This window comes from Polyodon spathula, chromosome 9 (assembly GCF_017654505.1).
Source record: "Polyodon spathula isolate WHYD16114869_AA chromosome 9, ASM1765450v1, whole genome shotgun sequence".
NCBI classification, from domain to species: Eukaryota; Metazoa; Chordata; class Actinopteri; order Acipenseriformes; family Polyodontidae; genus Polyodon; species Polyodon spathula.
The window spans coordinates 34375838-34401597 of record NC_054542.1 but is presented as its reverse complement, the minus strand read 5'-3'; the positions used below and the strand labels follow the sequence as shown (position 1 = coordinate 34401597).

General features: G+C 38.1%; 1 protein-coding gene across 2 annotated transcripts; it reads right to left on the bottom strand.

Annotated features, from left to right (window-relative positions):
- Positions 1-6979: 6979 nt before the first annotated feature.
- On the bottom strand, positions 6980-25259 carry LOC121320949 (regulator of nonsense transcripts 3A-like). Of its 2 annotated transcripts, XM_041259784.1 has the most exons (11): positions 25116-25259; positions 24281-24387; positions 22399-22505; positions 21897-21995; positions 20701-20811; positions 19868-19923; positions 19276-19434; positions 18721-18866; positions 13595-13877; positions 11877-11954; positions 6980-7228 (listed from the first exon to the last, which is right to left on the bottom strand). In XM_041259784.1, exons 1-11 carry the CDS (start codon positions 25242-25244, stop codon positions 7064-7066), a joined length of 1440 nt encoding a protein of 479 aa, XP_041115718.1. In that variant the 5' UTR covers positions 25245-25259; the 3' UTR covers positions 6980-7063. The 2 variants fall into 2 exon arrangements, with proteins under 2 accessions (XP_041115718.1, XP_041115719.1); XM_041259785.1 differs by lacking the exon at positions 11877-11954.
- Between the last annotated feature and the right edge of the window lie 501 nt (positions 25260-25760).

Here is a 25760-nt window from a genome sequence, read left to right as displayed (position 1 = left end):
TTGGCAGTGAAGGTGGGAGCAGTGTGTAGTCTCCCTCTAGCGATGGTGGCGGAAGCAGTAGGTAGTCTCCCTCCATCATTGGGGACTGGTGCGGCTCTTCCTTGGTTGCGGGGAAACTGATGCAGCTCTCCCTCAGTCGCATGAGACAGCGGGGCTTCTCCTTCTCACTCTGGAGACAGCAGCGGAGCCCCTCCCATAGTTGAGCACCATGGTTGTGATGTCTGGGAAGGACGCTGGGTGGTATGACTGTTCCCAGTCCTCCCAGCACTCCCCATCTCGGACCCACAGGAGGTTGATCACAGCAGGGCCCTCCCCTCCTTGACCTCCCTCTCAGGCTCCACCAGCCAGTCCCAGATCCCCTCAGAGGAGAGTGGACCAGTCCGCCTAGGAGGACACAGGTTCTCTCCCACCATCACTGGAAACTTGGGCTCCTCCCTCTCCTGTTATGGAAGGGTTGGTTGGATGCTACCTGCCCGACCTCACCAATGGTGAAGCAACATTCCTCACCTTTCAGGCAGGTAAGGCAGACGTCCAGCATGGTAGAGACATGGCGGGACTTCCCATTTTTATTTGATTTATTTTCCACCAAAAACATTTTTCCTCTTCTCACAAAACACTTTTTTTTCTCTTCACAACACAATTCCTCTCTTTTTATATTTGTATTTTATTTTTATTTTTGCCACAAAAACTTAGATAATAAATAAAAATAATCAAAAAACACCCACAGTACTCTCTCTGGTTTGACTCCTGGAGGTGCTATATCCCACTTCTGGACACCACATGTGAAAGAGATGACTGAAAGGGTGACGTCAGAACAGGAAATTAATCCAAAACAAAGCCGTACTGGTGGGTGAGCTGAGAGGCAACAGAGCTCAGCTTTTTATTAAATAATAGAAACAAACAGTTTAAACACAAACACCAAAATAAAAACAAGGGCCAAAACAAACAGATAACGGACCAGATGTAAAGTTATGTTTGTATATTATCTAATATATTTCATATATATATATAATATATATATATATATATATATAAACTATAATATATATATGTTATACTAATAGCAACTGTTTAATTTCCAAGGTAGCTCACTTTATTCCTGTGTCATTCAGCCTCTGACACTCCACCAAGCAACCAACACTGCAGGTTCTTAAGTTATAGTGGTGACCAGGGATTAATGACCTATTAGTTATCTTGTTAACCCCTCGGTCACATTCTGCACAGGTTTACTAAAGATGCGCGACTGTCAGCCAATTCAACAATTACTAGCTGACAGTCATGCAGTCTCACAAGGTATTTCTAAAATCGCAATAAACCAATAACAAATAAATGCGGTGGCTTTCATAAAAATATACAAAGGGGCAGGACACTGCGTCACACTCATTGAAATATTTAGCATATTTTAAAGTGGAGATGATTATCTATTCAGAGATACCAAGGAATGTAGTAATTATGGGGTCTGAGGGAGGAAAATGGACAATATAATCCCCACCACAAGTCTTGCTGTAGAAAGTATAAGATTGCATAAATGGTATGAGTTTCATGCTTAAGATTAATTCAATATGAATATAAAATATATAAATATGCCATATAACTAATGCACATATTTACTTAATGATTTTCATCAATACTAAACCAGTGTGGCAAATATGATGTGTTACTGAATAAGGAGCTGTCTATTATGCTTGTTAGTTCACCTTTACTTGTTGAGAATGTATCTATAGTAGATAGATTACTAAAATGTGGCACCATTTCACATGCCAGTTTTGATCGACAGTATTTAATCCCATTCAAGATCCTATTTGAAGAATCAATTCTTAAATATAGGGTTGGGGTTTTAATTGGATTCAAGTGTACAGAGAAGCATTGATTCCTCCGAGCCCGATTGAGTTTACCATGCATACTCTGTATGCTTGTTATCAGATTCAAAACAATAAATTACAAAACCAAAGTCAATATTAAAACTGCTGGAATGTTACCAAGTCTTAAGGAGCTGTACACTTGTCATTATGTATATTATATATGGCGCATAACTGATTCATTGCTTTAGGCTATGCAATGTCAACACTGTGCATTTAGAAATGTCTCCATGTGGACTACTTGCATTGAAGAGCGTATGTTAACTGTTTTCCTTTTAAGGCTATGGTAGTAGTTGTAACACCTACTCAGTACTGTGCAAAAGTTTTAGGCAGGTGTGAATGCTGTAAAGTAAAAATGCATTCAAAAATAGACATGTTAATAGTTTACATTTATCAATAAACAAAATGCAAAGTGAGTGAACAGAAGAAAAATCTACATCAAATCAATATTTGGTGTGACCACCCTTTGACTTCAAAACAGCATCAATTCTTCTAGGTATACTTGCACACAGTTTTTGAAGGAACTCTGCAGGTAGGTTGGCCCAAACATCTTGGAGAACAAACCACAGTTCTTCTGTGGATTTAGGCATCCTCAGTTGCTTCTCTCTCTTCATGTAATCCCAGACAGACTCGATGATGTTGAGATCAGGGCTCTGTGGGGGCCATTCCATCACTTCCAGGACTCCTTGTTCTTCTTTACTCTGCAGATAGTTCTTAATGACTTTCACTGTTTGTTTGGGGTCGTTGTCATGCTACAGAATAAATTTGGGGCCAATCAGATGCCTCCCTGATGGCATTGCACAAAACTTTTGGTCATAGCTATAGGTGGGTTGGTGTCTGCATGCATGGGTGTGTACTGTGCCTCCCCTTCTGATAACATAGGGTACGCCGGAACACAACACTGAAGATTATTCTGCCTTGTGCGGGAATATTAGGTACAACATGGCATCGTTATTGCAAGAAGATAAACTTTATGAAATCAGTCGACAGGCTGCCTCCCCCTGCAAGGCTTTCTATCAGCTTTTAGTTACCAAAAAAGAGGTATGGGGGCTCTTTATTTATATTGTATGTTCAGCCTTTAGTTTTTGCTGCTGGAAATAGTTAAGTTAGTTTAGATTTTTGTTTTTAATTTAAAGTAATAAACATGCATTCTATTGTTTTTTTTTGTAACTAGTGACTATTTTGAAATAAACTAGAGCTCATGAAAGTTTGTGGGCTGATAGTACATGGAGGGTGCAATGCAGGCTTCCTCAAGGAGCTTTACCAATGCAAAACAATCCTGCCTTTCACCCAGGAGGACCTTAGGAATCAAGAGCATTTACAGCACATTTACAGTGTGATCCCAGCTGGTAAACATCAAACGTGAACAAATATATTCAAGCCTTGTTTTGTGACCGACTGAAAGTGATCTTTATAAGCAGGTGGTCTTTGGATGAAGGTAATTGAAGGAGATTTCTGCAGACTGTGTTTGTGGTCTTGACTACAGGGGAAGAAAGGAAATCTCACAGTGACTTTCTAGCTGATGATCATTTGCAAGGCAAGTGAAGTATGTTGTACAGGACCATGAGTGATATTCATTACCCTGCTTCTACTTTGCTTAGCATAGGTCTGGGTAACTGATCTGTTGCTTTGAGTCTTATTTTCGATAGACCTGAGGTCTGCAGTGTTAAGAGTTAAACACCAGGACTGACACTGATGCTTCATCACTGTATATGTGTAATGAGCACACATAGTCAGTTGCTTGCTTTTAAATCAAGCCTTACAAATGTCACAATGTTGCAACGTAGTACACATTGTTAACAATGGCATACTACAGAGTCTGAGGAAATGCAGATATTGTAAAAAAAAAAAAATAAGCAGGTAACTTTTTTTTGTTCACAGTTGGGTCACGATTATTTCAAAGGAGTGGTAGCCCAAGTATTAAAATGAGGTTTTGGAATCTGGATATCTGAGAATGATCCAGCCACTGCACTTTATACAGTACTATAAGGGTTGGTGACACAGCTTTCCACCAGTTTCTTGCTAATGCTTTAGGAAGATATACAGTACAGTTGCTGTTGTTCCAGTGGACACTGACAGAGTGGTGCTGTACGCCACGTACAGAATGCATACACCCACACACTAGCATACTGAAGCTACAGTTAACAATGTGAAACCAGACCTGATCTGCAAGCTGACAGCGTTATTTAAAAACACACATCATTCACAGATAAATAGGTTCATTATTGCCAAGGCATTTTAAGATGACACAGTCTGTGATAGAATCCTCTGTTAATTAAAGGCTAACGACGTCAACTGCACAGACGAACAGACATGCTTTCTACTGTACTGTATACAGTATATTTTCCAATGGTTACCTATAGGTTCTCCTAAACAAATGTATGTTGTACATGAAACTAGGGCTGTAGTGTGTTGTGATGTATGATGCATAAAAAAGTAATAATAATAATAATAATAATAATAATAATAATACATGGCCCCTATTACATTGCAGTGGAAGCTCTTGATGGTAGTTTTGCTCTTTCTTTTTCATTTGTAAGCTAGGGGAGACTGGGGACAGTTGTAACATTTTTTCTCCATTATGCACAGATGGTTTTAGCTAGTTTGACTAGACTTTGATACAAGCAACTTACATCTGTCCTCTACCAATCCCCATAGTTATTCTGTTTTAAGAGCTGATATACATATGGCAAGAGGGCTTGAAATGCAAGGTGTCCGATGTTACAATTGACCCCATGGCCAGGGTCAATTGTAACGGGGGTCAGATGTAACATTCTGTGAAGAATAACACTATGTAACACATTTTTTGTTCCTGGGTAGTAAGTGTTATTTCCTAATTGCTTATGCCTCAAAAGTATAGAAAAAGGCTATTATTCCCCACAAACTTTGCTTTTGTGACCAGGACAGTGATATTTAAAAATATCACTATTTCCAATGGGAAAACGGGCAAATGTGTGTCTTTTCGTTCACATAAAGTCAGAAAAAAACAACATATGAATCCACATTAACATGTATTTATACTAAAGTAATGCAAAAATGACTACAAAAGATTTAGAAGTGAGTAGTTTTTCGAGATTTAGGATTATACTGTAAATACTGTAAAACTACTTACTTACTCACTTCTAAATCTTTTGTAGTCATTTTTGTATTACTTTAGTATAAATACATGTTAATTTGGATTCATTTGTTGTTCGCGTCTGGGTGCAGCAGCTTTCAGTCTTTAGGGAACACAGCTGATCAAGTTTCTAAAACCGGAGTTGAGTGTAGTTGTGTTGGACCTTAACTAGAGGGGAGTATGTATGAGGAAAAAAATAACTAGGTTCAGATCTTAGTTGTCCATTTAAGAAGCACTCAGGTAAACAACAATATAGTAATTGGAGACATCAATTTATATTAAAATGCAGTTTTGTTTATGTTTGATATGAGTGGCTCCCAGCAAGCAAGCCACACTGCCACTCTGAAAGTTTTTGCTTTTAAAATGTAAAGGTGTAGAGCATGGTTATTGTAGGGGAACAGCAATTTCAAGTTAACATTTCAATGTGTATAAAACATACAAGCCAGCAGTTTTATTTTCCTTTTTTTATTTTCCTTTTCAGAAAAACAATACATTCAAGCTGAAGCATATTATTAAATAAATAAGTAAGCACATTTGCATATCTACAAAGTAAATGAACAATACAGTCAGCAGTAGTACGTTTTCTAGTCAATAAGTAGCTCTCTACAGCCAAAGTATAGGCACTATTTTGCATTGTAGGAAGGATACATTCAATGAACCATCATTTAAATGTTAAATCTAGCGTTTTTTTGTGTGGTTTGTAAAATTATGTTAAGCCATTAACACACTTGAAGACATGGGTTGTACTGATATTCTGCTTCGCCTCATGCCTCACAACACACTACAATATATTGAAAAAGAATGTTACATTGAAAAAAGAATATCCTTGTAATCTTCATGTATATACATAGGTACGTGCAAAAAATATAAATAGAATAATGTATGGGTCAGAATAATTTATCACACAACAATATATATCTCAAGTTGGTTTTGGGCTGTAATGCATGAGTGGCACAGCCAGAAGTGCGTTACCAGCCCAAAACCAACGAGAGTTATATAATATAATATTGTGTGATAATAATATATTCTGACCCATATACTATTTTAAACTCTTTTTTTGTTTCTTAAAGAATAAAAGTGAATAAAACATAAAAAGTCTATATGTATTGTCTGTTTTTCATCTATTGCAAGAAATGTAGAATAAAATGTTTTATTTATATTGTTATTATTCATAAACTAAAAAAAAACGAAGAAGTTTCATTTTTTAAAATTTTGTTATAAATATAAAATTATGTATCAAAAATGAAAAAAAAAAAAAACATTTCTTCTGCCATAGCCTAGCCTTGTTCTTAGGTAGGTTTAGGACTTCTGTCTGTGAGAGTCCTGGAACACACCCACATCTCCTGCATAATAACCTTAAAAATCCATTTAAAGGCTGTTCTCATACTTCGTATCTAGCAGAACAATGAAAGAGAACTAGATCCTTGTAAAGAAAAGGAAAAAAAGACTTCCACTTACAATAAAAACAAATAGTAAAAGTAAAACATGTTTCAATGCACATGTAGTACAATACATGAAAGCCCTACAGCCAACAAGGCAATACCTTTAAATATAGATTTTTTTTTTTTTAAATAGAGAACTAATTTTAACTATATATAATTTTTCATAAATATGAATAACTTAGATTTACAAACATATCCATTATGTAAAAGTATTATTTAACTATTATAAACATATACCAGAAAATACATTTAATAATAACATCTTATATCAAATGATGAGGTATTTTACTTTAGGAGACAGGTGGAATAAATGTGTGGACAGGTAAAGTGCATCACAAGTAAACATTTCAAATTAAACTAAACACTATTATTTCCTAGCATTGCATAAAGTAGTTGATGCACACAAAACTTCTATCAAGCAGTAAAGTCTGGCATTAATTTCATAAATAACACTGAAGACTTGTCAAAACAACTTTTCCATAGGTAGCTCCATTCGGTATTGCAAAGTGTGTATTGACTTTTTTAACATTATATATATATATATATATAAAACAAATGTAATTTGAATGTGATACTCTTAGCAAGCAATGGTTACACTAAATGATGCTGAAAGAATTGTGCCTTAATACTCTGAAACTGCTGGGATGCTACTCGTCCCCACTCTTCTCTGATCCAGTTCCTGTAGCTGCTTCAAACTTCCTGTCGACAATGCGATCTGGAGACTTGCTGGAGCAGTCGTAAGATTTTCCACCAGATCCCAGGCGTGTTCTGCTGCGGGCTCCGGGCTGGTAGAGCTGCATTGCCGGACGGTCCTATTAGAATCAAAGTGCAAACAAAAAACAACAAACATCTTGAATATCTTTAATCCTAATGATTTTTTGTTTTATTAGTTACTCCGTCAGGACTTGTTTATTCATCTTGCTTATTGTTTTATTAATGTTCAAATATAGTTTCTTCTGCATGCACAATATGCAATCAATATAAAACAAAATAGTTTGGTAAAATAAACACTGACAATGTATAAATAAATGTAAATACAACAAAGGCCTGTATCTATCTATCTATCTATCTATCTATCTATCTATCTATCTCTATCTAATAGGTGATACTTTATGTGTGTGTGTGTGTATGTACTGTATGTGTAGATATACAGTATGAATGCATTTTACTTGCTTTAGAATCCTATACATCTTTGTGATGAAAAAAGACCCTTTATATATATATATATATATATATATATATATATATATATATATATATATATACTATATGGTAGCAAATGTATTAACTACTGTCTATGGTAGCAAATGTATTATATATATAATATATATATATATATATATATATATATATATATATATATATATATATATATATATATATATATATATATATATATATTTCTGTATAATTGTTAAAAGTTAATACATTTGCTACCATAGACAGTACCATCAGTTACCAAGATTTAGATTGGATGTCACTTTCCACAGGTGTTTTTCACTTATTTTATTGAATGTCCTGTGATGTGATCAATTACACATCAAAGATATTGACAGCAAAAGCCTGCATAATGTGTTGCAGTTTTTAGTTTATAGTATTATTAAAACTGCTCCAAAGAATGTCCCAAACCCATTTGAAAGTTGTTTCTATCATTCAAATTACCTTAACATAAATATTAAAACCAGAACAAAACACAACCAACTGTTTAATAAAGATGCAAACACAGCTCAGGGCTCATCTGAAAACTCTGACAGTGGAATACAATACATATGAGTTTAAGGAAGAAATACTGGAATTAAGTAACAGCAGAGCAACAGAGGTTAAAACTACCTCCAAATCATAATATTTTATATTTTGCTTGCCTTAGTTTTTTTGCAAGATTTAAAATACATATAGAGATAATCCCCCTCACCAAACTGTACTGAGGCTTCAGCTGTTTCCAAGATCAACATTGTAAGGGTTTTACATACCACTGCAGTGCTGGTCTCTAAAATGTTCTTGAACTTCTACTTAGTGGCCTACGATAGCACATGGAGGTTACTCAGAAACACTACGCTATAAACATAACTGTGCATACTGTACATGCAATGACAGCTTTACAAATAATTGAATATTTAGAAATGCTGCATTTAAAAAAGAGAAACTTAAATTTCTTTAAGAACATATGAAAGATTAGGAACAACAGGAAGCTATACAGTCCATTTAAGGTCGTCTGGTTTCTAGTAACATTTTTATTATAGATGTCACCCCACACTGTCTTTTAGTGCTATAATTTGAGATGGTAGAGTTGTATTTTTTTATTTCCAGACCCTTGCCAGAACACACTACTACATGTTCACCCTAATAATAGTAAGATCTTTAAAAAAAATGTAAATATACCTTCAGGTAAATAACTCAATGTAAAAGAAATTACCATATCACTTCGAATTTGCGCCACAGCGTTTATTTTAAATTGTTAAAAACAGCTGTAGCACTTAATTTAACAGAAATAGTATGGTTTTTGAAAGGTGCAGTATTTTATTACATGATTTAAGGCATTTTAGGAGCAGCGCCATGAAAGCCTCTGACCTGCAGCAATATACTCTTATGTGTTTTGGGGGCTTGAATACAGTATATTTACTGACAATTAAAGAGAGCCTATTAGGTGGGAGTTGGGAGGTCAGGGGAGTAATGTACCAGCGAATCAGGAGTGCGTATTGGTTGCTATGGTGCAGGACAAGAAGAGAAGAGAGAACGGTAGTTGAGTGTGATGCAGTTGTTTTTCTAACGAAAAATATTACCTCTGAATATCGGTTTGATTTCTGTTAAAACTCAAATATATCCTACTCGGTTATTACAATTTTTTTTCTCACTGTAATTTACCTGCTTGCTTGTAATTTCTCTGTAAGAGAACCCAAAACTAAATCTTCTCTTGGGTAGTAAGCAAGCTTTTTTATATATTTGTACAGACTGAGTAAAATTCCATTTGAATAAAAAACAAAACAACTAAACCCCCTACAAGAAGATATCTTCAGCCAGTTTTTGGATAGCGGTTTTAGTGACCGGCAAAGAGCTAAGTTCCTCTGAGTTTAAGTTTTCACTATCCAAGCTGAGGACAAGGTAAACATACAGCTCTTATTTTATCCCCTGCTGTGTTGGCACTGAACTCTGCTGGAAAAAAAAAAAAAAAGTAGTAAAAAAGGACGTGAATGACTGCTGTGCTGTAAGTAGTTCATCTCTGGTTGTCTGTCGGGACTGTACCATAAAATACAAAGTGCTTACTAAGGTGTGTGTACATTAGTTTGTATTACATGCTGGATTGAGGCTGCAGTCTCTTCGGGGGGCGTCACGTGTACATAGCCAGAGTTGCGCGTTTCTTTGTTTATTTTTTAAGCAGCAGTAGAAAAAAATACCTTTATGTTTTTATTGAGACCAGGGTTTATTCAAGGGCGGTGTCTATTAAAAAGCTGATATCTGAGCGAGGCTAATTCGAGGGCAGTGCTAATTCGAAGGCAGCGTTAATTCGAAATAATATGGTATCTTACCTTAGGTACCCTGGGGTAAACTTAAGTGATTTTTGTTCACAATTTAACATTAATTATTTAACCTATAGTTATTAGACTCAACATAACCAACTTTACCACATGGTAAAATAGTTAACAACTGCAATGAAAATGTCAACAGGTTGAATACTTTGTCACTATCGCACGAACATAATGAAAAAAAAACACTGTTTAAAACAAATCTTGTTATTTTCACAGATTATATAAATGAAATGGAAAGAATAAATATATACTGCAAAATAGAGATTACTGTACATGGGACGTTACAGTTTATACATCAATATACTTCTAAATAAACTTTCTACAATGCAGAATATCACAAAATTAATTACTTAAATGTATTAGATGTTTTCATTGTCCTTTGAAAAAGAAAATACAAACACAAAGTATGTGTTGGGCAAATCTGTGAATGTGGGTGTGTGAGAGAGTGACAACTGCACTATCTTGAAAGCAAACAGCCTATTAATGAAGCTGTGTAAGTAAACAGAGGCAAGTCTGGTGGGTTCGCCAAGGGCTTGACTGGCTGTATACAAAGTTTGCTGCAGTTTAATGATGAAATTCTATAGTTACACAGCTAAGATGGAACGCACAGCACAAAACCGAACGCGGCCAATAGCGGCTACCCAAAGATCACTAGGGGAATCGAACATAGCCGATTGAGGCTGCAAAGGGGTTAAGCTATACAAGTGGCAGACGATCACTAAAATCAAATCTAAACTTACCAATACCAGTACGAAAGAATGGTCTTTCATACTGCAAACCGTCTTACCTTGTGGATTCTTCATAACCCCAGGGGGCCCAACATATTAAAGAGGAGCATCAGTAAATCAAATGTAAAGTATCTGACAATACATCTTTTAATTTTGTGTTTAAGTTAATGCACAAATTATTTCACCTTCTGTAAAAACAAAACTAGCTCACTAAAGGTATGTTTATTCTGTTAGAATATAAAAAAAGAAATAATTTTAATGCATTTCACAGGCAACTGCCTATTACAGATTGAGATCAACTAAAATCATGAGGAGTAAAAAAAAAAACCAAAAAACATATTTTTTTTAAATATAATTTTGTTCTGTATATAATAAATAGTAAGCAATGTGTTTAACACATATTGATCATGCATTTAGTGTATTATATAAAATAAATCTGTATATCACAGTGTGGCAAAGGGCCCGCCCCTGTGTGTATTTTGTGTTGTATGTTGTGTGTTAATGTTGGTGTATAGTCATTGGTACAGGATATAAACGGGTCTGTGTAACACAAGTGTTTAAAATGTATATTTGTATTTAGGCACGAGGATTGCACAGCACTTCACGTGCAAGTAAAATGTAATAATATGTGAGCACGGGGAATTGCACTTTATTAATTCACGTGCAGTTGTACCGCGACTCCAACTGAATGATTGATTAGCAGTCGAGTCCCGGTACAGCTGCATAAAAGCAGCATGTTTTCACTCACTTGGGGATGTGTGTTCGGTGAGTGGAGAACAGGATTGGAGACAGAGGTAATAATACAAATAATAACGTAAAGTAAAATAGAAGCTCACCGTGTTTGTCTGTGTAGTCTGTTTTGTTTGGGCGAATGTGCCGTATCCTGTGTTTTTGTCGTGTTTTATTTTATAATAATAAACCGTGCAGCAGCGCATCCATTTGTCATTTCCTCTCGCAGTACTGTGTGTTTCTTCTGGTCTGACGTCCCCACTGCAGCCGTCTTTGACACACACCGTCATATTTCTTTTTAGTGAATCAAATTAAACTCTTCTTTCAAACAAGGAGGGGATGGAACAAACTTTGATTTCGATGTTTTTGTAAATGTTCTTTTGCTGTCAAAAATCAGGCATTACCCTGGATTGAACCTTCTCCCAGATGAAACAACATCATCCCACCCTTGATTAGAAATCCTCGAAAGCTAGCTGTACCTTCGCTGGCAGAGCCCCTCCTATCACGTCACGACCCTCTGAATGGGAGGTCCTTTTCTCTTGATGCACTAACACAGACTGAGAAACATGTTCCTTAAATCAATTTCAGCCCAATGAAGCCTTAGCTCATTTCAAGCTAACCAAATAATCATAGAGTCACAGAAACTCAAGTGTACAAAAAAATAAATATACACTGCTGTGCAAAAGTCTTAGACGTTACATTTCTCTACTCTGATGCATTACGAGCAACAACAATTTATTTAAAGCTTCCACTAGTGTTTTCTACAATTACAACCTTGACTTGCATAAAGAAGGAAAAACATTGAGTAAAATAGCTTGCATCACTAGATTTTCAAGGTGTGGTATCTGAAGCATAATCAACAAGTAAGGAGAAATCATCTGTAATTGACAAACCCAGGACTGGAAGACCTAAAAAGCTGTCTAACAAGGATAAGCAATACTTGAAGACAATATCCTTAAGGAATAGAAAGAAGACAAGCATTGAATTGACAACAAAACTGGCAAAAGGCACAGGTGTCGTCCATCCATCAACAGTCCTGGGTTTGTCAATTACAGATGATGTTTCTCTGTACTACTTGTTGATTATGTTTCGAAAATTGAGTGATGCAAGCTATTTCACTCAGTCAAGGTTGTTATAATTTTAGAAAACACTAGTGGAGCCTTGAGTAAATTGTTGATGCTCATAATGCATCAGAGTAGAAAAATGTAACATGTCGAGGACTTTTGTACAGCAGTGTGTACAAAAGTCCTAGACATGTTAAACCGCATTTATTGTGGTTAAAATGGTGACAAGAAAAAAAAAATATATATATATATATATATATATATATATATATATATATATACACACACACACACACACACATATATATATATATATATATATATATATATATATATATATATAGATAGATAGATAGATAGATTTTTTTTTTTTTTTTTTTTTCTGTCACCATTTTAACCACAATAAATGCCCTAATGTAAAAATGTGTCAATGTGAAGTTGTAATCTTAATAGCAATCCATGTGATTTTTGATACACTACATACCAGCACTGCATTATATAGTACTTTACATATAAATAGTAAGTTGATGGATGTCTATTCAGCAGTTTTCCAACTCTAGAAAAAACTATGATGTGGTGGTGATGTTTTACCATAATTTGTTTTGGAGTCTACGTTATGTCCTACATACATGTTAAATAATGGACAAAAATGGATTTGAATATGGAAGATTTTTCCCTTGTGAGATACAGTAGAGAATGATCTGTAGAACTATGGTACTGTGGAAATGCAGACTTTTCTATGTTATGAGATGCTTCTATAACATGTATCCTATAAATGTGTTAGAAATTAGAATTTGAATTTGACTTTCCTTTTAAAAGAAGCAGTGACACTTTATTTATCAATTGCAAAATCAATCAATCAGTTGTCTAACCAAAATCAAGCAATAACAGTGAATGTGTTTTTTTGTTACAGTAATTTTTTGCACCCTTCCAGCATCCTTTCTTGTACTTTATGAAAAATGTAAATGGGTGAGACAATGAGTAAGAACTTACATGTACTTCTGCATATTTATAATAATATTAATATTAATAATTCCAACATTTTAGTACTGCAATAAAAATGTCGACATGACATATTCTTTAACGTAGCTGGAAAATACAATACTGAAAGATGCACAACCCAACTCACTCACCTTGTTGTGGATGCAGTCTTTTAGATCATCACCCCTGTCTTCTTTTCCCAGTTTGTCACCATCCAGACAATATGAATAACTGTTATGGATGTCTTTCTTAGCCCTGTCGTGGCAGTATCCCTTCCCCCACTTGGTCTCTTCCTTTCGTCTCACGAACTTGTCAAACTCGTAGTGGTGTCTCGGTCTCTTGCGCTCATCTTCACGGCATCTCGGCCTGTCGGGATCCTTCTCTCTTAACCGCCTCCCATGCTCTCGCTGCTCTTTGTCACTCTCTGTCTGCACTCTGGGAAGAAATGTCAATTAAGCAAACAAAATATTATTGCACACCAACATTTTTCTGGTACAGTCTATTACATTTTTTCAATACTTTTTTTTATAGGCGATTCTTTCTTGCAGAGTAAGTAATAAGCAATTAATTTTGTTTAGTTCACAGGGCATGAGCTGGGGGTGTAATTATAGGGCAGAAACAGAAGGGAGAGGTAAGTAGGACAGAGTGCCGGCTAGAAAGGACCGGACCTAGACAGAAGAGCGGGCGAGGCTCACTCTAGTAGCAGACCAGCAAAGCTGAACATGGAAGCTAGGATAGAAGGTGGTCACTGACTGAGGGCAGCGATGCCGACACATCCCAGGGGCAGAGGACCCAGCGACCGAAACTGGATAGAAAGATGGTCACTGACTGAGGGCGGCAACGGCAACACATCCCAGGGGCAAAGGACCCAGCAACCGAAAACACACACGAGGGTTATGACTTGGAGAGCCGCCCCTCGAGAGGAAGACGGTCCCGGAAGACCGGGACACGAAAGAAAATAAAGAGAGAGAGGTACCCAGCATCTGAGACTTCTGTAAAGGGGTGCTCGTTAGACCCCCAATTGGCTGAGACTTCAAGCTGCCTGGCACCTGAAATAAGGACAAGGCATAGAGGTTAGTATGGGACTCGAGCACGGAGTAGCCACTTCCCGAATTGCATAAACAGAGCCTTGAGTGAGGCATGATAAGCGCAGGAGCTGCGAAAGGACAGAGTGTGGCCAGGAGTCTGCTCTGACTCACATGGTGAGAACCCCCCTGAAGGTAAAGAGAGGCTGATGCCTAGCCCTGAGGTCGGGGAAGTGAGACTCACTTGCCCCCCAAAGGAGGGACCCCCATCTCCTCACGAAATCTCCCACACCATGAGATGAACAAAAGACAGCACATGCCAGCGCATAACAAACAAAAGACCAGAAGGACAAACAGGACAAACAGAAGAATGGTTAGTAATTTAGTAGGATGTGACTATGTGTATACCTGCTGCTCAGTGGAGAGGAAAAAACCCCTTCAGGCTGATTAGGGGAAACCCTCTAGTGGCCCTGGCAGACAGGAAGACCCCACTCCGGGCATACTAGCAATTTTAGAAGGAACTGCAACTATACCGGAGAAGGATGAATGAATGTAGGAATTCACTGTAGAGGAGGACCAGCTCCTCCATATTCGTGATCAGGCTGGCTAAGGGGGGGGGGGGGGGGGGGGGGGAGGGAGGCCTGCTCTGGAGGTGAAGGTGGAGAGGAGGGAGGCCTGCTCTGAGGAGAGGGTGGAGTCGAGCATGGGAGGCCTGCTCTGGAGGCGAGGGTGAAGAGGAGGGAGGCCTGCTCGGAGGTGAGGGTGGAGGAGGAGGGAGGCCTGCTCAGAGGCTAGGGTGGAGGAGAGTAGGGAGGCCTGCTCTGGAGGAGAGGGTGCAGTCAAGGAGGGAGGCCTGCTCTGGAGGCGAGGGTGGAGAGGAGTGAGGCCTGCTCGGAGGTGAGGGTGGAGGAAAGGAGGGAGGCCTGCTCAGAGGCTAGGGTGGAGGAGAGGAGGGAGGCCTGCTCTGGAGGAGAGGGTGCAGTCAAGGAGGGAGGCCTGCTCTGGAGGCGAGGGTGGAGAGGAGTGAGGCCTGCTCGGAGCGAGGGTGAAGGAAAGGAGGGAGGTCTGCTCAGAGGCAAGGGTGGGGGAGAGGAGAGAGGCCCGCTCTGGAGACGAGGGTGGAGTCGAGAAATCAATGAACAGGGAGTCTGAAGGGGGGTGGGGAGGGTTCCTGCTGGGGAGATACCTTGAAAAGGGGGATAAGGGACTTGATACATGACGGGTGAGTGGACTGACTGCGCTGAATTTATCCGTCTTGAAGGTATGCAGCCAAGTGATGGAGTAAGCATGGAAGGTGGCTGAGAGGCAGCTGATCTCCATGGGTATATCTCTGTAGGGGGAGAAGCGACTTTTCTGAAGAGTGCAAATTAGCAAATGGAGAATGTATGTTGATATAGACAGACATGAAGGTGAGGCAGGGGGAAAGCTCTTAAGAATCCCACAGAGGGTCAGGCGGACTGCTGGTATGGAGAGAATCCCTAGCACGGACGGTGAGAGCCAGGATCCGGTTTTGAATGAAGGGATATGATTATTCGATTCTGGGCGCAGAAGGTTGAAGACACTGAGCAGGCTGTAGAATAGGAGCTCTTGAACAAGGGGCGAGGGCTGCAGACATGTAATGCTGAGCAAACTGAAGGAGGTTACTGAGAGTAGGATTCAGTCAAGTAGCATCTGGAGAAGCTGGGGATTCTGGATGGGGGTTGTGGAAGCAGATGGGATCAACTGACTGAACTTGGATATCGAAAGTAGAGGCAGAAGGAGATCTGGAACTGAGGGCTGAGGTGGCAGCTGGACTGAACGAACATATGAAAATCGGCTACTGGGGAAGCTCGGCGCCTTTGTGCCCCATTTTCTAGAAATGAGGGCAGAGAGATGAGATGCCGCCATTCTACGTGTTAGTTAATACGGGATCGATTAGCGGTTTGCTACTATCATGTCTGCTTGAAATGGAAAAGGTAAACTCACGTTCAGAGATTTGGGTTTCGCAACGCCAGTTATTCTCTTAATTGTGGAATTCCTTAGCTCATAATCAAGACAGATTTCCAGTCTCGTACCACGTCTCAAACCAATTATTAATGCTGTAACATTTGAGAGGATGAGCGGAGGTATGAATAGGATTGCTGAGGAAGTGCCCCGTATTTTGATTAGATGGGGATTAGCGTTAGCCTTGATTGTGGGAATGCTGCCACGATCTGCGTACTGGAGGAAGGCTGGAGCATTGGAGGCTCTGGAGAAGATTTAAACAGTAAACTAGAGCAACTTCTGCATGCTGCAGTAGTGAGCAGATCTGAAGAGGGAGTGGAGATCTGCTGTACTAAGGAGCGATTAACAATAGAGGGCAAGATCTGCTGAACACAGCAGAGGTATGAGGAAGAAAACAATGGAGTGCTGTCAGTAGTGTGCAGAGGCCCAGCTGTAGAGAGCAGAGATCTGCAATAGAGAACGGAGGACTACCATCGGTAGAGTGTGGTGGTCTGATGCAGAGAGTAGGAATCTGCTGAATGCAGTAGATATTGGCCTTTCAGTGTTAAGGCAGATTTAGATGGAGTCAGAGATGGGGCTTCTTTTGGGCGAGATGAAAAATGCAGAGATGAGACCGCTGCAGAACCCAAGAGGATGAAGAATGTGTTGCTCTGAGGCGTCTGCAAAACCTATTGATTGGTCGGGAGCAGTTTTGAGAGTATTGACTATTGGGGGTAGGAGGACATTGACTGGAACGTTGATAATCGTAGGACATGGTTCCGTGACTGACTGGCGGCTCAGGTTGATGAAATGATAACTTTGAAAGTTTAATAAGGTCCCTGGTCAGATTGGAGAAAACACAAATCTGGGAAATTTTTTTTTTAGATTTGAATATCTTCGTTACATGTTTTAAGACAGTTAGTCATGTATATGAATACGTTAACACAGTATTTAGATGTCACAATTTGGCGAGTTAAACAAGCCCTCGCAGGTTGTGAAAGCGTAGCAGCAGCAAGCCATAAGATTGCAGTACTGAGGCACGGGGTCACCATGGCGATTTACCACTCCCGCAGTCACTCAATGAGGGTGTTGCCGTGGTAGTCATGGACTGAGAGGCGCCGGCGGAAAAGTTGCAGAACAGCAGTGTCGTTGGAGTCTGTTGTGACCAGTCGAAAGCACAAGCCGCTATAGGTTGAAATGGAGTATGAAATGGGCTGGATAGGTCTTTAAAACGTTGAACGTAGCTAACAGAAATCCAGGGCAGGATCTTCTGAAGGAACGGTAAATTGTGCTGACTCTGGGAGCAGGGGAGGGGCACTTAATTGCAAGTGAGGAGTAAGGAAAGATTCAGCTGACAGAGCTTTGTGGTGGATTTAAATAGAGGAGCTATGGCAAGGCAAACGCTGACGACGGGAATGTCGATGTCTTGTTGAAGGAACTTTGAAGGTTTTAGTGGAGGGCTAATAAAGACATAGACAAGTTGAGTAATGAAGCTGCGGTTTGGACGGTGCTGTTGCTGGGCTGGAAGCTGGACGGAGCAGGAAAGACCAACCCTGGAGCTCCTGCAGCCGAATGGAGAAGCTGAATGACGAGAAGAAGCAACAGAGCAGGTAGGAAAACAACTGACAACATCTTGGGAACGCTGCATAGAGAATTGACCTCCAGTGAAAGGCAACTAAGTGTAGACTAGCGGTGAAGCACGAAAAGACGTTGTCTGAGCGTTTGCTACAAAAACGAAACACTAGACAGCGAAGGTGCAGGTGATCAGGGCTTAAAGAGAGAATAGGTACTAATTGACAGGAAATTGGAAGCCCCCTGCTGCACTCTCCCTGAACTACGCAGGCTAACATAAAAAAAAAACAAAAAAAAAAACTGACTTGTATTTCAAATGATGCATTTAGCATTTATTCATAATGTGGTGTGATTTAAATTATTTTTCTTTCATCTATGGGGGTCGAACCACCACTTTGGAAAGACTCTAAATGTTGGCAATAACATACCAACAAGTTCCCTTGTGCATATCGTAAATGCCTCTCATTTAATTGTGTCTCTGCCGTTATGTAAGATATTTTTTACTCTCCCGAGGCGTCCCTATAAAGCGCTGCAGACTGTACTTCAAATATGGAGCTTGGCATTACATTGCTTTATCAGTCTGTTTTTGAGTATTAACAAAACATGATTGTATTTTTATGATTTACAAAGAAAGACTAATTGTACAGCATGTGATGCACTAGCGAGTTAGCTAATGGGAAATTACACTGGGTGATTAATACAAGTACACTTTTACTTACTTCTCCTTTTGGTCTCTGGTTACAGTGTCTAACTGTTTTGATTTCATGTTTTTATCCCACTTCCCCTTTTCAATGTCTCCACAGTCTCTCTTTTCATTCAGCTTGTCTAGGTCCTGCTCATCATTCTTATCAGGTTTTTTAAGGAGCTAAAATGTAAAAACAATTTCAGTGTTTAAAAATGCAGTGTTCTCTCATTCTTTTTCTAAATGACCATAGAAAAAAAGAAAACATTAAGGGTAGAGTATTAATGGTCCTTCACACAGTAGAGTATAATACTTCATTAACCAAATTACCGGTAATAAATAACCAAACTGTCAAATAATAAGGGAGCACTGTAATTAAAAAAACAACCTTTTATGATTCTCAACCAACTAAGCGAATATAAATAAATGAAATGTCAGTAGATATTTAGAAAAATATTAAATTACTGTACATATGAATATAAATCAAACAAACCAATATTTACATTAATTTTTGTTTTATTATTTATGCTTATTTTTCTTTCTTAAAATGTCATACAATGTTTGAATAAAAGGTGCTGAAATGAAAGGAGACCTTAATCTTGATTTCTTTCTCTGCTAGCTTCTTCTGTTTTTCAGTTTCCTTCCTTTTGCGCCGTTCCTCTTCCCGGCGTTTCCGCTTCTCCTCCTCTCTCATGCGTTTTTTCTCCAGCTCCCTTCGTCTTCTTTCTTCTCGCTTCTCCTCCCTGATTCTCTAGAAAATGATGATTTAGTCATACAAACTGTCCAAAATCAGGAGCTACATTAAAAAAGACTATTTTTTGTTTTTTCCCCCAGAAAAAAAGACTTTCCTCCTGTCCCTTAAGAAGGGAGAACATGCACATAGATTTGCACATAGATTTACTGTATTCATATTTTATTTACATACTAAAAACACTAAACACAGCAATTATTAAAAGGCCATGTATTCTGGTTCTAAGCGAATAGCTTTGAGAACTGCATTTTAAAGATGATCGTTACACTTAAAAGGTAGAGGTAAAATAAATAATTGCATTGAATATTACAAGTTTATCTATTGGTACTGTTAATGTTCTGATAACAATACATTTTACATAATTTATACCTGGTGATCATGTGGAATTGGATTGTTTTTACTTGAAAATAAATTCAAACAAACTTACTCCTACCTGCTTTTCTAGTTTCTTATTTTTTATGTATTCCAGAAGTGGTGTAGTTCTTTTAGCTGTAAAAAAAAATAAAAAATACAGACCAGCATTATTATTTTAAACACATCACAATATAAGTTATTTTTTGCATCTATCGATTTGTGTAATTGAATGTGACAAATTATACAAACATGTCACCATATACAGTATAAGCACATTTAAAATGCAGGTTGTTGACTCGTCCAGTACTAAATATTCCCGGGACCATCGACACTTCGAAAAGCATCTGTTGTACAGAGAATACTATTTCAGTTGTACCTCTAGAGGACTGATTTGCAATTTTGCAATCTGATAATGACTTTAAGATTAGGGTTAGGTTTGGGATCAAATTGATTTAGGGTTAGGATTAGGTTTATATGTATATGTAGATGGAAGAATGGATGTTCCTGGAGTATTTTTCAGTTCCAGACAAATCAACAACTAGATTGAACCTCACAGATCACTCTGAAAAAAATGCACTATTGTTAGTGTCCTTGTGAAAGAGAGATATCCAGTATTTTCAGAAGCCGCACCAGTGGTTCTACCCAGAAACAACAACGGAAATTACACAGTAAGCAAAACAAAAAAGAAAAGAAAACCACTATTTCTATAAAGATCACCACAGAAAGCTTTCAGAAAAAGTTAATATGAAAAAGCGACAGTTTTGGACACCTGGAAAGTGATTCTAGTTCAATTTGCTGTATGAACCACATCTGTAGCTCTAGTGAAATGCTGGATTTCTCTTTCTATAGGACAACAACGCTAGTGGAACCACCACTTTGGAATGACTCTTACACATTTTGGCAATAACATACCAATAAGTTCCCTGGTTTTTGCCTCTATCTCTCCAAGAAGTGTCTCAGGATTGGCAGTGGCCTTCTCTTCATCCCCACAATAACTCTCCAAAAACTTTTTGTATTCAGGATCTGCAGTTAGGAAAAACAAAGTCTCCTGTTTCCACAGAAAGTGGGCACAAAACCACATGATGTCATTTATCTGTAACCTGTGGCAAAAGTCAGTATACTTGGATCTATAAATTAAGGATAATAATGACTGCTGATCCAAAAGAGCTTTGCTAAAAAAAACTTTGTTCACAAGGAACACATTACTGACTATCCATTCACCAACCTGTAACAGGTATTATATTTAATTAAAATCCTTGATCCCAAACATGCCATATGTGCCTAGAATGTTAAAAACCCAGCATGGGAGATACTGAAATTGGAGAAGGATTCTATGAAAAAGACCTAGGAGTTTTTGTTGACTCAGAAATGTCTTCATCTAGACAATATGGGGAAGCTATAAAAGGCCAACAAGATGCTCTGATACATTGTGAAAAGTGCTGAATTTAAATCAAGGGAAGTAATGTTAAAACTGTACAATGCATTAGTAAGACCTCATCTTGAATATTGTGTTCAGTTCTGGTCACCTTGCTACAAAAAGGATATTGCTGCTCTAGAAAGAGTGCAAAGAAGAGCGACCAGAATTATTCCGGATTTAAAAGGCATGTCATATGCAGACAGGCTAAAATAATTTAATCTATTCAGTCTTGAACAAAAAAGACTATGCAGCGACCTAATTCAAGCATTCAAAATTCTAAAAGGTATTGACAATATCGACCAAAGGGACTTTTTCGACCTGAAAAAAGAAACAAGGACCAGGGGTCACAAATGGAGATGAGACAAAGGGGCATTCAGAACACAAAATAGGAGACATTTTTTTACACAGAGAATCGTGAGGATCTGGAATCAACTCCCCAGTAATGTTGTTGAAGTTGACACCCTGGGATCCTTCAAGAAGCTGCTTGATAAGATTCTGGGATCCGAATGGCCTCCTCTCGTTTGTAAACTTTCTTATGTTCTTAAATTCTAATAGATAACGTAGAACAATAGTATATACTAAAAAAAATCAACTCTGTCTTGTGAAGGAAATGTAAAATTAGTGATGTGGTTTTCTCTGCCTAAAATACAACTAAAGCCTTTTAACTTTGGGCATGACATCTCTTATTTACCTTCTTCAATACTGCCAGATTTGGTATCTTTCTTTTTGAGCTTCTTTTTGGATACCTTTTGGAATGGCGCAAATTCCACAACAGCAGGATATTCCTGTCCTAAATGAAAAATAAAAAAATATTAAAATGTATGCAACAACAGTCATTCTAATTTTGTTAAACATAATATTAATTTGTTTAGAAGCTAAATACCATATTTTTCCCTAGAGAACTTGGGAATCCTTTTTTTTTTTGCCTTTCACAAAACAACGCCAAGGAGTTTGATATTTGGCTTTTTTCACAAAGCGTTGAAACTGTTCTCTACTGCTGTACATAGTGATTATAAGAACTCTACCACTTGAGATATTAGACTACACCTTCAGCCTCACCAAGCCCCTTCGAACTTTGTGGTACCTAACAACAGATGAGTTATCATTTTTTGTGAAAAAATAATGCTATATTTTAATTACTTTTAAGTTAATATTAAATTGCAAAAAATGGATTACAAATATAAAGACCTTACCCTTGTGATCTATAAACACATATCCGTCAAAGCGGTCTCTGAAGAGAACTATGTCTTCAGGGTTTTTAAAGTTGATGTATGCTCTTGAGAAAAGATGTGGATAAAGGCTGTAAAAAAACACGATAAAAATGTTGGGAAATATTTTTAAGAAAAATAAAAAGCTGAAATATCTTGCATGCATAAGTATTCAACCCCTGTGCTGTGGAAGCTCCAAGTTTGCACCGATGAAAGAAATTGCCCTAACGAGGACACAATTAACTTAACATTGGCCTCCACCTGTGAACCATTAAAGTTGCTGTCACATTTTCTGGATAAAAACCCCACTGTTGAAGGATCATTGGTAAGGTTGTGAATCTGAAGGAAAATGAAGACCAAAGAGCATTCTACAGAAGTTAGAGATAAGGTGATACAAATGCACAGATTAGGGAAAGGGTACAAAATAATATCCAAGTGTTTGGATATCCCAGTGAGCACAGCTGGATCAATAATCAGGAAGTGGAAGCTGCAGCACACCACCCAGGCACTGCCAAGAAAAGGCCATCCCTCAAAACTCAGCACTCAGACAAGAAGGAGACTTGTGAGAGAAGCCACAGAGAGGCCAACAATGACTTTGAAGGAGCTACAGAGTTCAGTGGCTGGGAGTGGAGTAATGGTGCACCAGTCAACCACATCAAGAGCTCTGCATAACACTGGCCTGTATGGGAGGGTGGCAAGAAAGAAGCCGTTACTCAGAAAGTACCATCTGAAAGAGCATCTGGAGTTTGCCAGAAAGCATGAGACTGACCCAGCTGCGATGTGGGAAAAGGTTTTGTGGTCAGATATGACCAAGATAGAGCTTTTTGGCCAAAACTCAAAGCGCTATGTGTGGCACAAACCTAACACCGCCCATGCCTCAAGACACACCATCCCTAAAGTATGGTGGTGGCAGCATCATGCTGTGGGGATGCTTCTCATCAGCAGGGACTGGGCATCTTGTTACAATTGAAGGAAGAAGGGGTGGAGCAAAATACAGGAAAATACTGCAAAGAGAATCTGCTTCAATCCGCTTAAAAACTGAAGCTTGGGAGGAAATTCACCTTTCAGCAGGACAATGATCCCAAGCACAAGGCCAAAGCAACATTGGAGTGGCTCAAGAACAAAAAGGTGTATGTCCTACAGTGGCCCACCCAATCCCATTGAGAATCTGTGGCACTATTTGAAAATTGCGGTCCACAAGCATCGTCCAACCAACCTGAACAACCTGGAGCAAATCTGCCAAGAAGAATGGGCCAAAATCATTCCAACACTGTGTGCAAAGCTGGTACATACTTACCCCAAAAGACTTAAAGCTGTTATTGCAGTGAAAGGTGGCTCTACCAAATATTAATGTGTGGGGGTTGAATATTTATGCAAGCAAGATATTTCAGTTTTTTTATTTTTCTTTAAAATATTTCCCAACATAAAACCAATGTCAACTTACAATAATTGATTTTGAGTTTAAGTGTTTTAAAAAAAAATATCGAACAGAACGAAATTTCAACGTACCATTTGTAATTCAGTAATATGAGAGAATTGGTCAGGGGTCTGAATACTTTTGCAAGGCACTATATATATATATATATATATATATATATATATATATATATATATATATATATATATATACACACACACACTACAACGCACAAAAAGATCTGACCAAATTTAATGTGAAAAATGTGCAAAAATGCAGAAAATCAGATAGGGGGCAAATACTTTTTCACGGCACCGTACATTACAAAATACCATTTGATTTAATGTATTAATGTAGTAGGGCCTTTCTTTTCTTTTCTGTATGTATATATGTATATGTGTACATATGTATGTAGTCGTGTATTTGTTTATTTGGTCTATATGCACTCACCTTTGGTCAGCTGAGAAGAACTCAAAGTAGTCATAAGCAGGCAAAGGATTAAGTTGTTCCTCAAGCTGTTCCTTTGAGAGGTTGGGAGGTAGGCGTCGAATAACCACCTGTAATATAAAACTTTTTTTTTTTTTGGATAAATTATGTAACTAATATATTGCAGCTGAACTACTAAGACCTCGGACAAAAATATATACAATCAGTAAACCTACTTTCTAAGCCAAAATGTGTATGTATATATGTATATTTTTTTTTTTTATATATATATATATATATATCTTTGTTATTCTTAGGCTCTGTTCTGCTTTCTGTTGGTGTCATGAAAGCTAATGTTAATTTCTGTCTGTTTGACTTTTTGGGTGAATTTAAAAGTTATTCACTTGTAAAGCTTGGAAACCCTCCCTATATTGGCATTATTAATAACGTCCTTCAGCTAAACGGTTTCTCTGAATGGCACTGCACAGCTAATGTTTGAGTAACTAAAATATCCATTCCCATAATATAACAGCTAATACCAGAATATCCTCCATGGTACAAACCAATAAACATATTACTGTCAATAATGTATACATGGACATTACCAGCAAGGACTAGATTCTAAAATGAAGACGTGGCTGACCGACCACAGTTTGGTCTACTGTTTTAGTTTTTTTTTTTTTTACGAGATATATTTATTACAATGTTCACGGTTTATATATATATATATTTGTAACGCCACGGGGCCCGTAAGCTATATCGCTGTCTGTGGTGCTGATATCAGTGCCAGAACCGCGTCATCCAGTCACCTATGATTCTTGCACCCCAGAACCAAAGGGTGATGAATATGTAGTTATACCTTGGTAAAGACCTCTCTTTTCTCTTCTTTGTGCTTGATGTTGGCTGGGTTTGAGTCTTGGTCTCTAAAATGTATTTCGACTGTCTTTCTTTCCTTATCCCCGGTCATCACCTCCCTCTCAGACCTCATTGCTCTCTCTCTCTCTCTCTCTCGCTGTCAAGGAAACAACACACAGGCTAATCTCGCGAGAACTGTGCCAACTACCACGAGCATTAACCTCCGTGTTTTAAATGCTGACTGCTTGAACTGCAATCCGTAGTATCGGTATACAAACAGTGCTGGTTTTGTTTGAAGTTGTCACGTTTAGCTGCTGCCGATTACCCTGATATTAGCACTAATGTCAGACTACTCAATCTACAGTGGTCCAACATTAATGTCTGTGAAATTAGCCGACTGTGTTTTGGTTGCACTCGTTTTAACCCATTCCATACAGGGCGGGATTATTATTTTTATATTTTTCTGATTACATACTGTTTTCGGTCTGAAGAATAAGATGTACAAAACTGTAATAAAGTCTGCAACCCCCCCCCCCCCCCCCAAAAAAAAAAAAAAAACACCTTTTCAAATTGCAAAACGGTACACCTGTCATATCCAATTCTAAGATCTTTTCTACAAAACGTATTAAAAAAAACTTGAAGATAAATT

Excerpts from the sequence above, each read along its gene's own strand:
- LOC121320949 (XM_041259784.1), bottom strand. The coding sequence starts at position 25,244 with ATGAGGTCTGAGAGGGAGGTGATGACCGGGGATAAGGAAAGAAAGACA. Across the intron at positions 21,996-22,398 it reads TGTGTTTATAGATCACAAGG|GACAGGAATATCCTGCTGTT; the intron begins GTAAGGTCTTTA and ends TTTTTCATTTAG. Across the intron at positions 20,812-21,896 it reads ATCTGGCAGTATTGAAGAAG|ATCCTGAATACAAAAAGTTT; the intron begins GTAAATAAGAGA and ends TCCTAACTGCAG.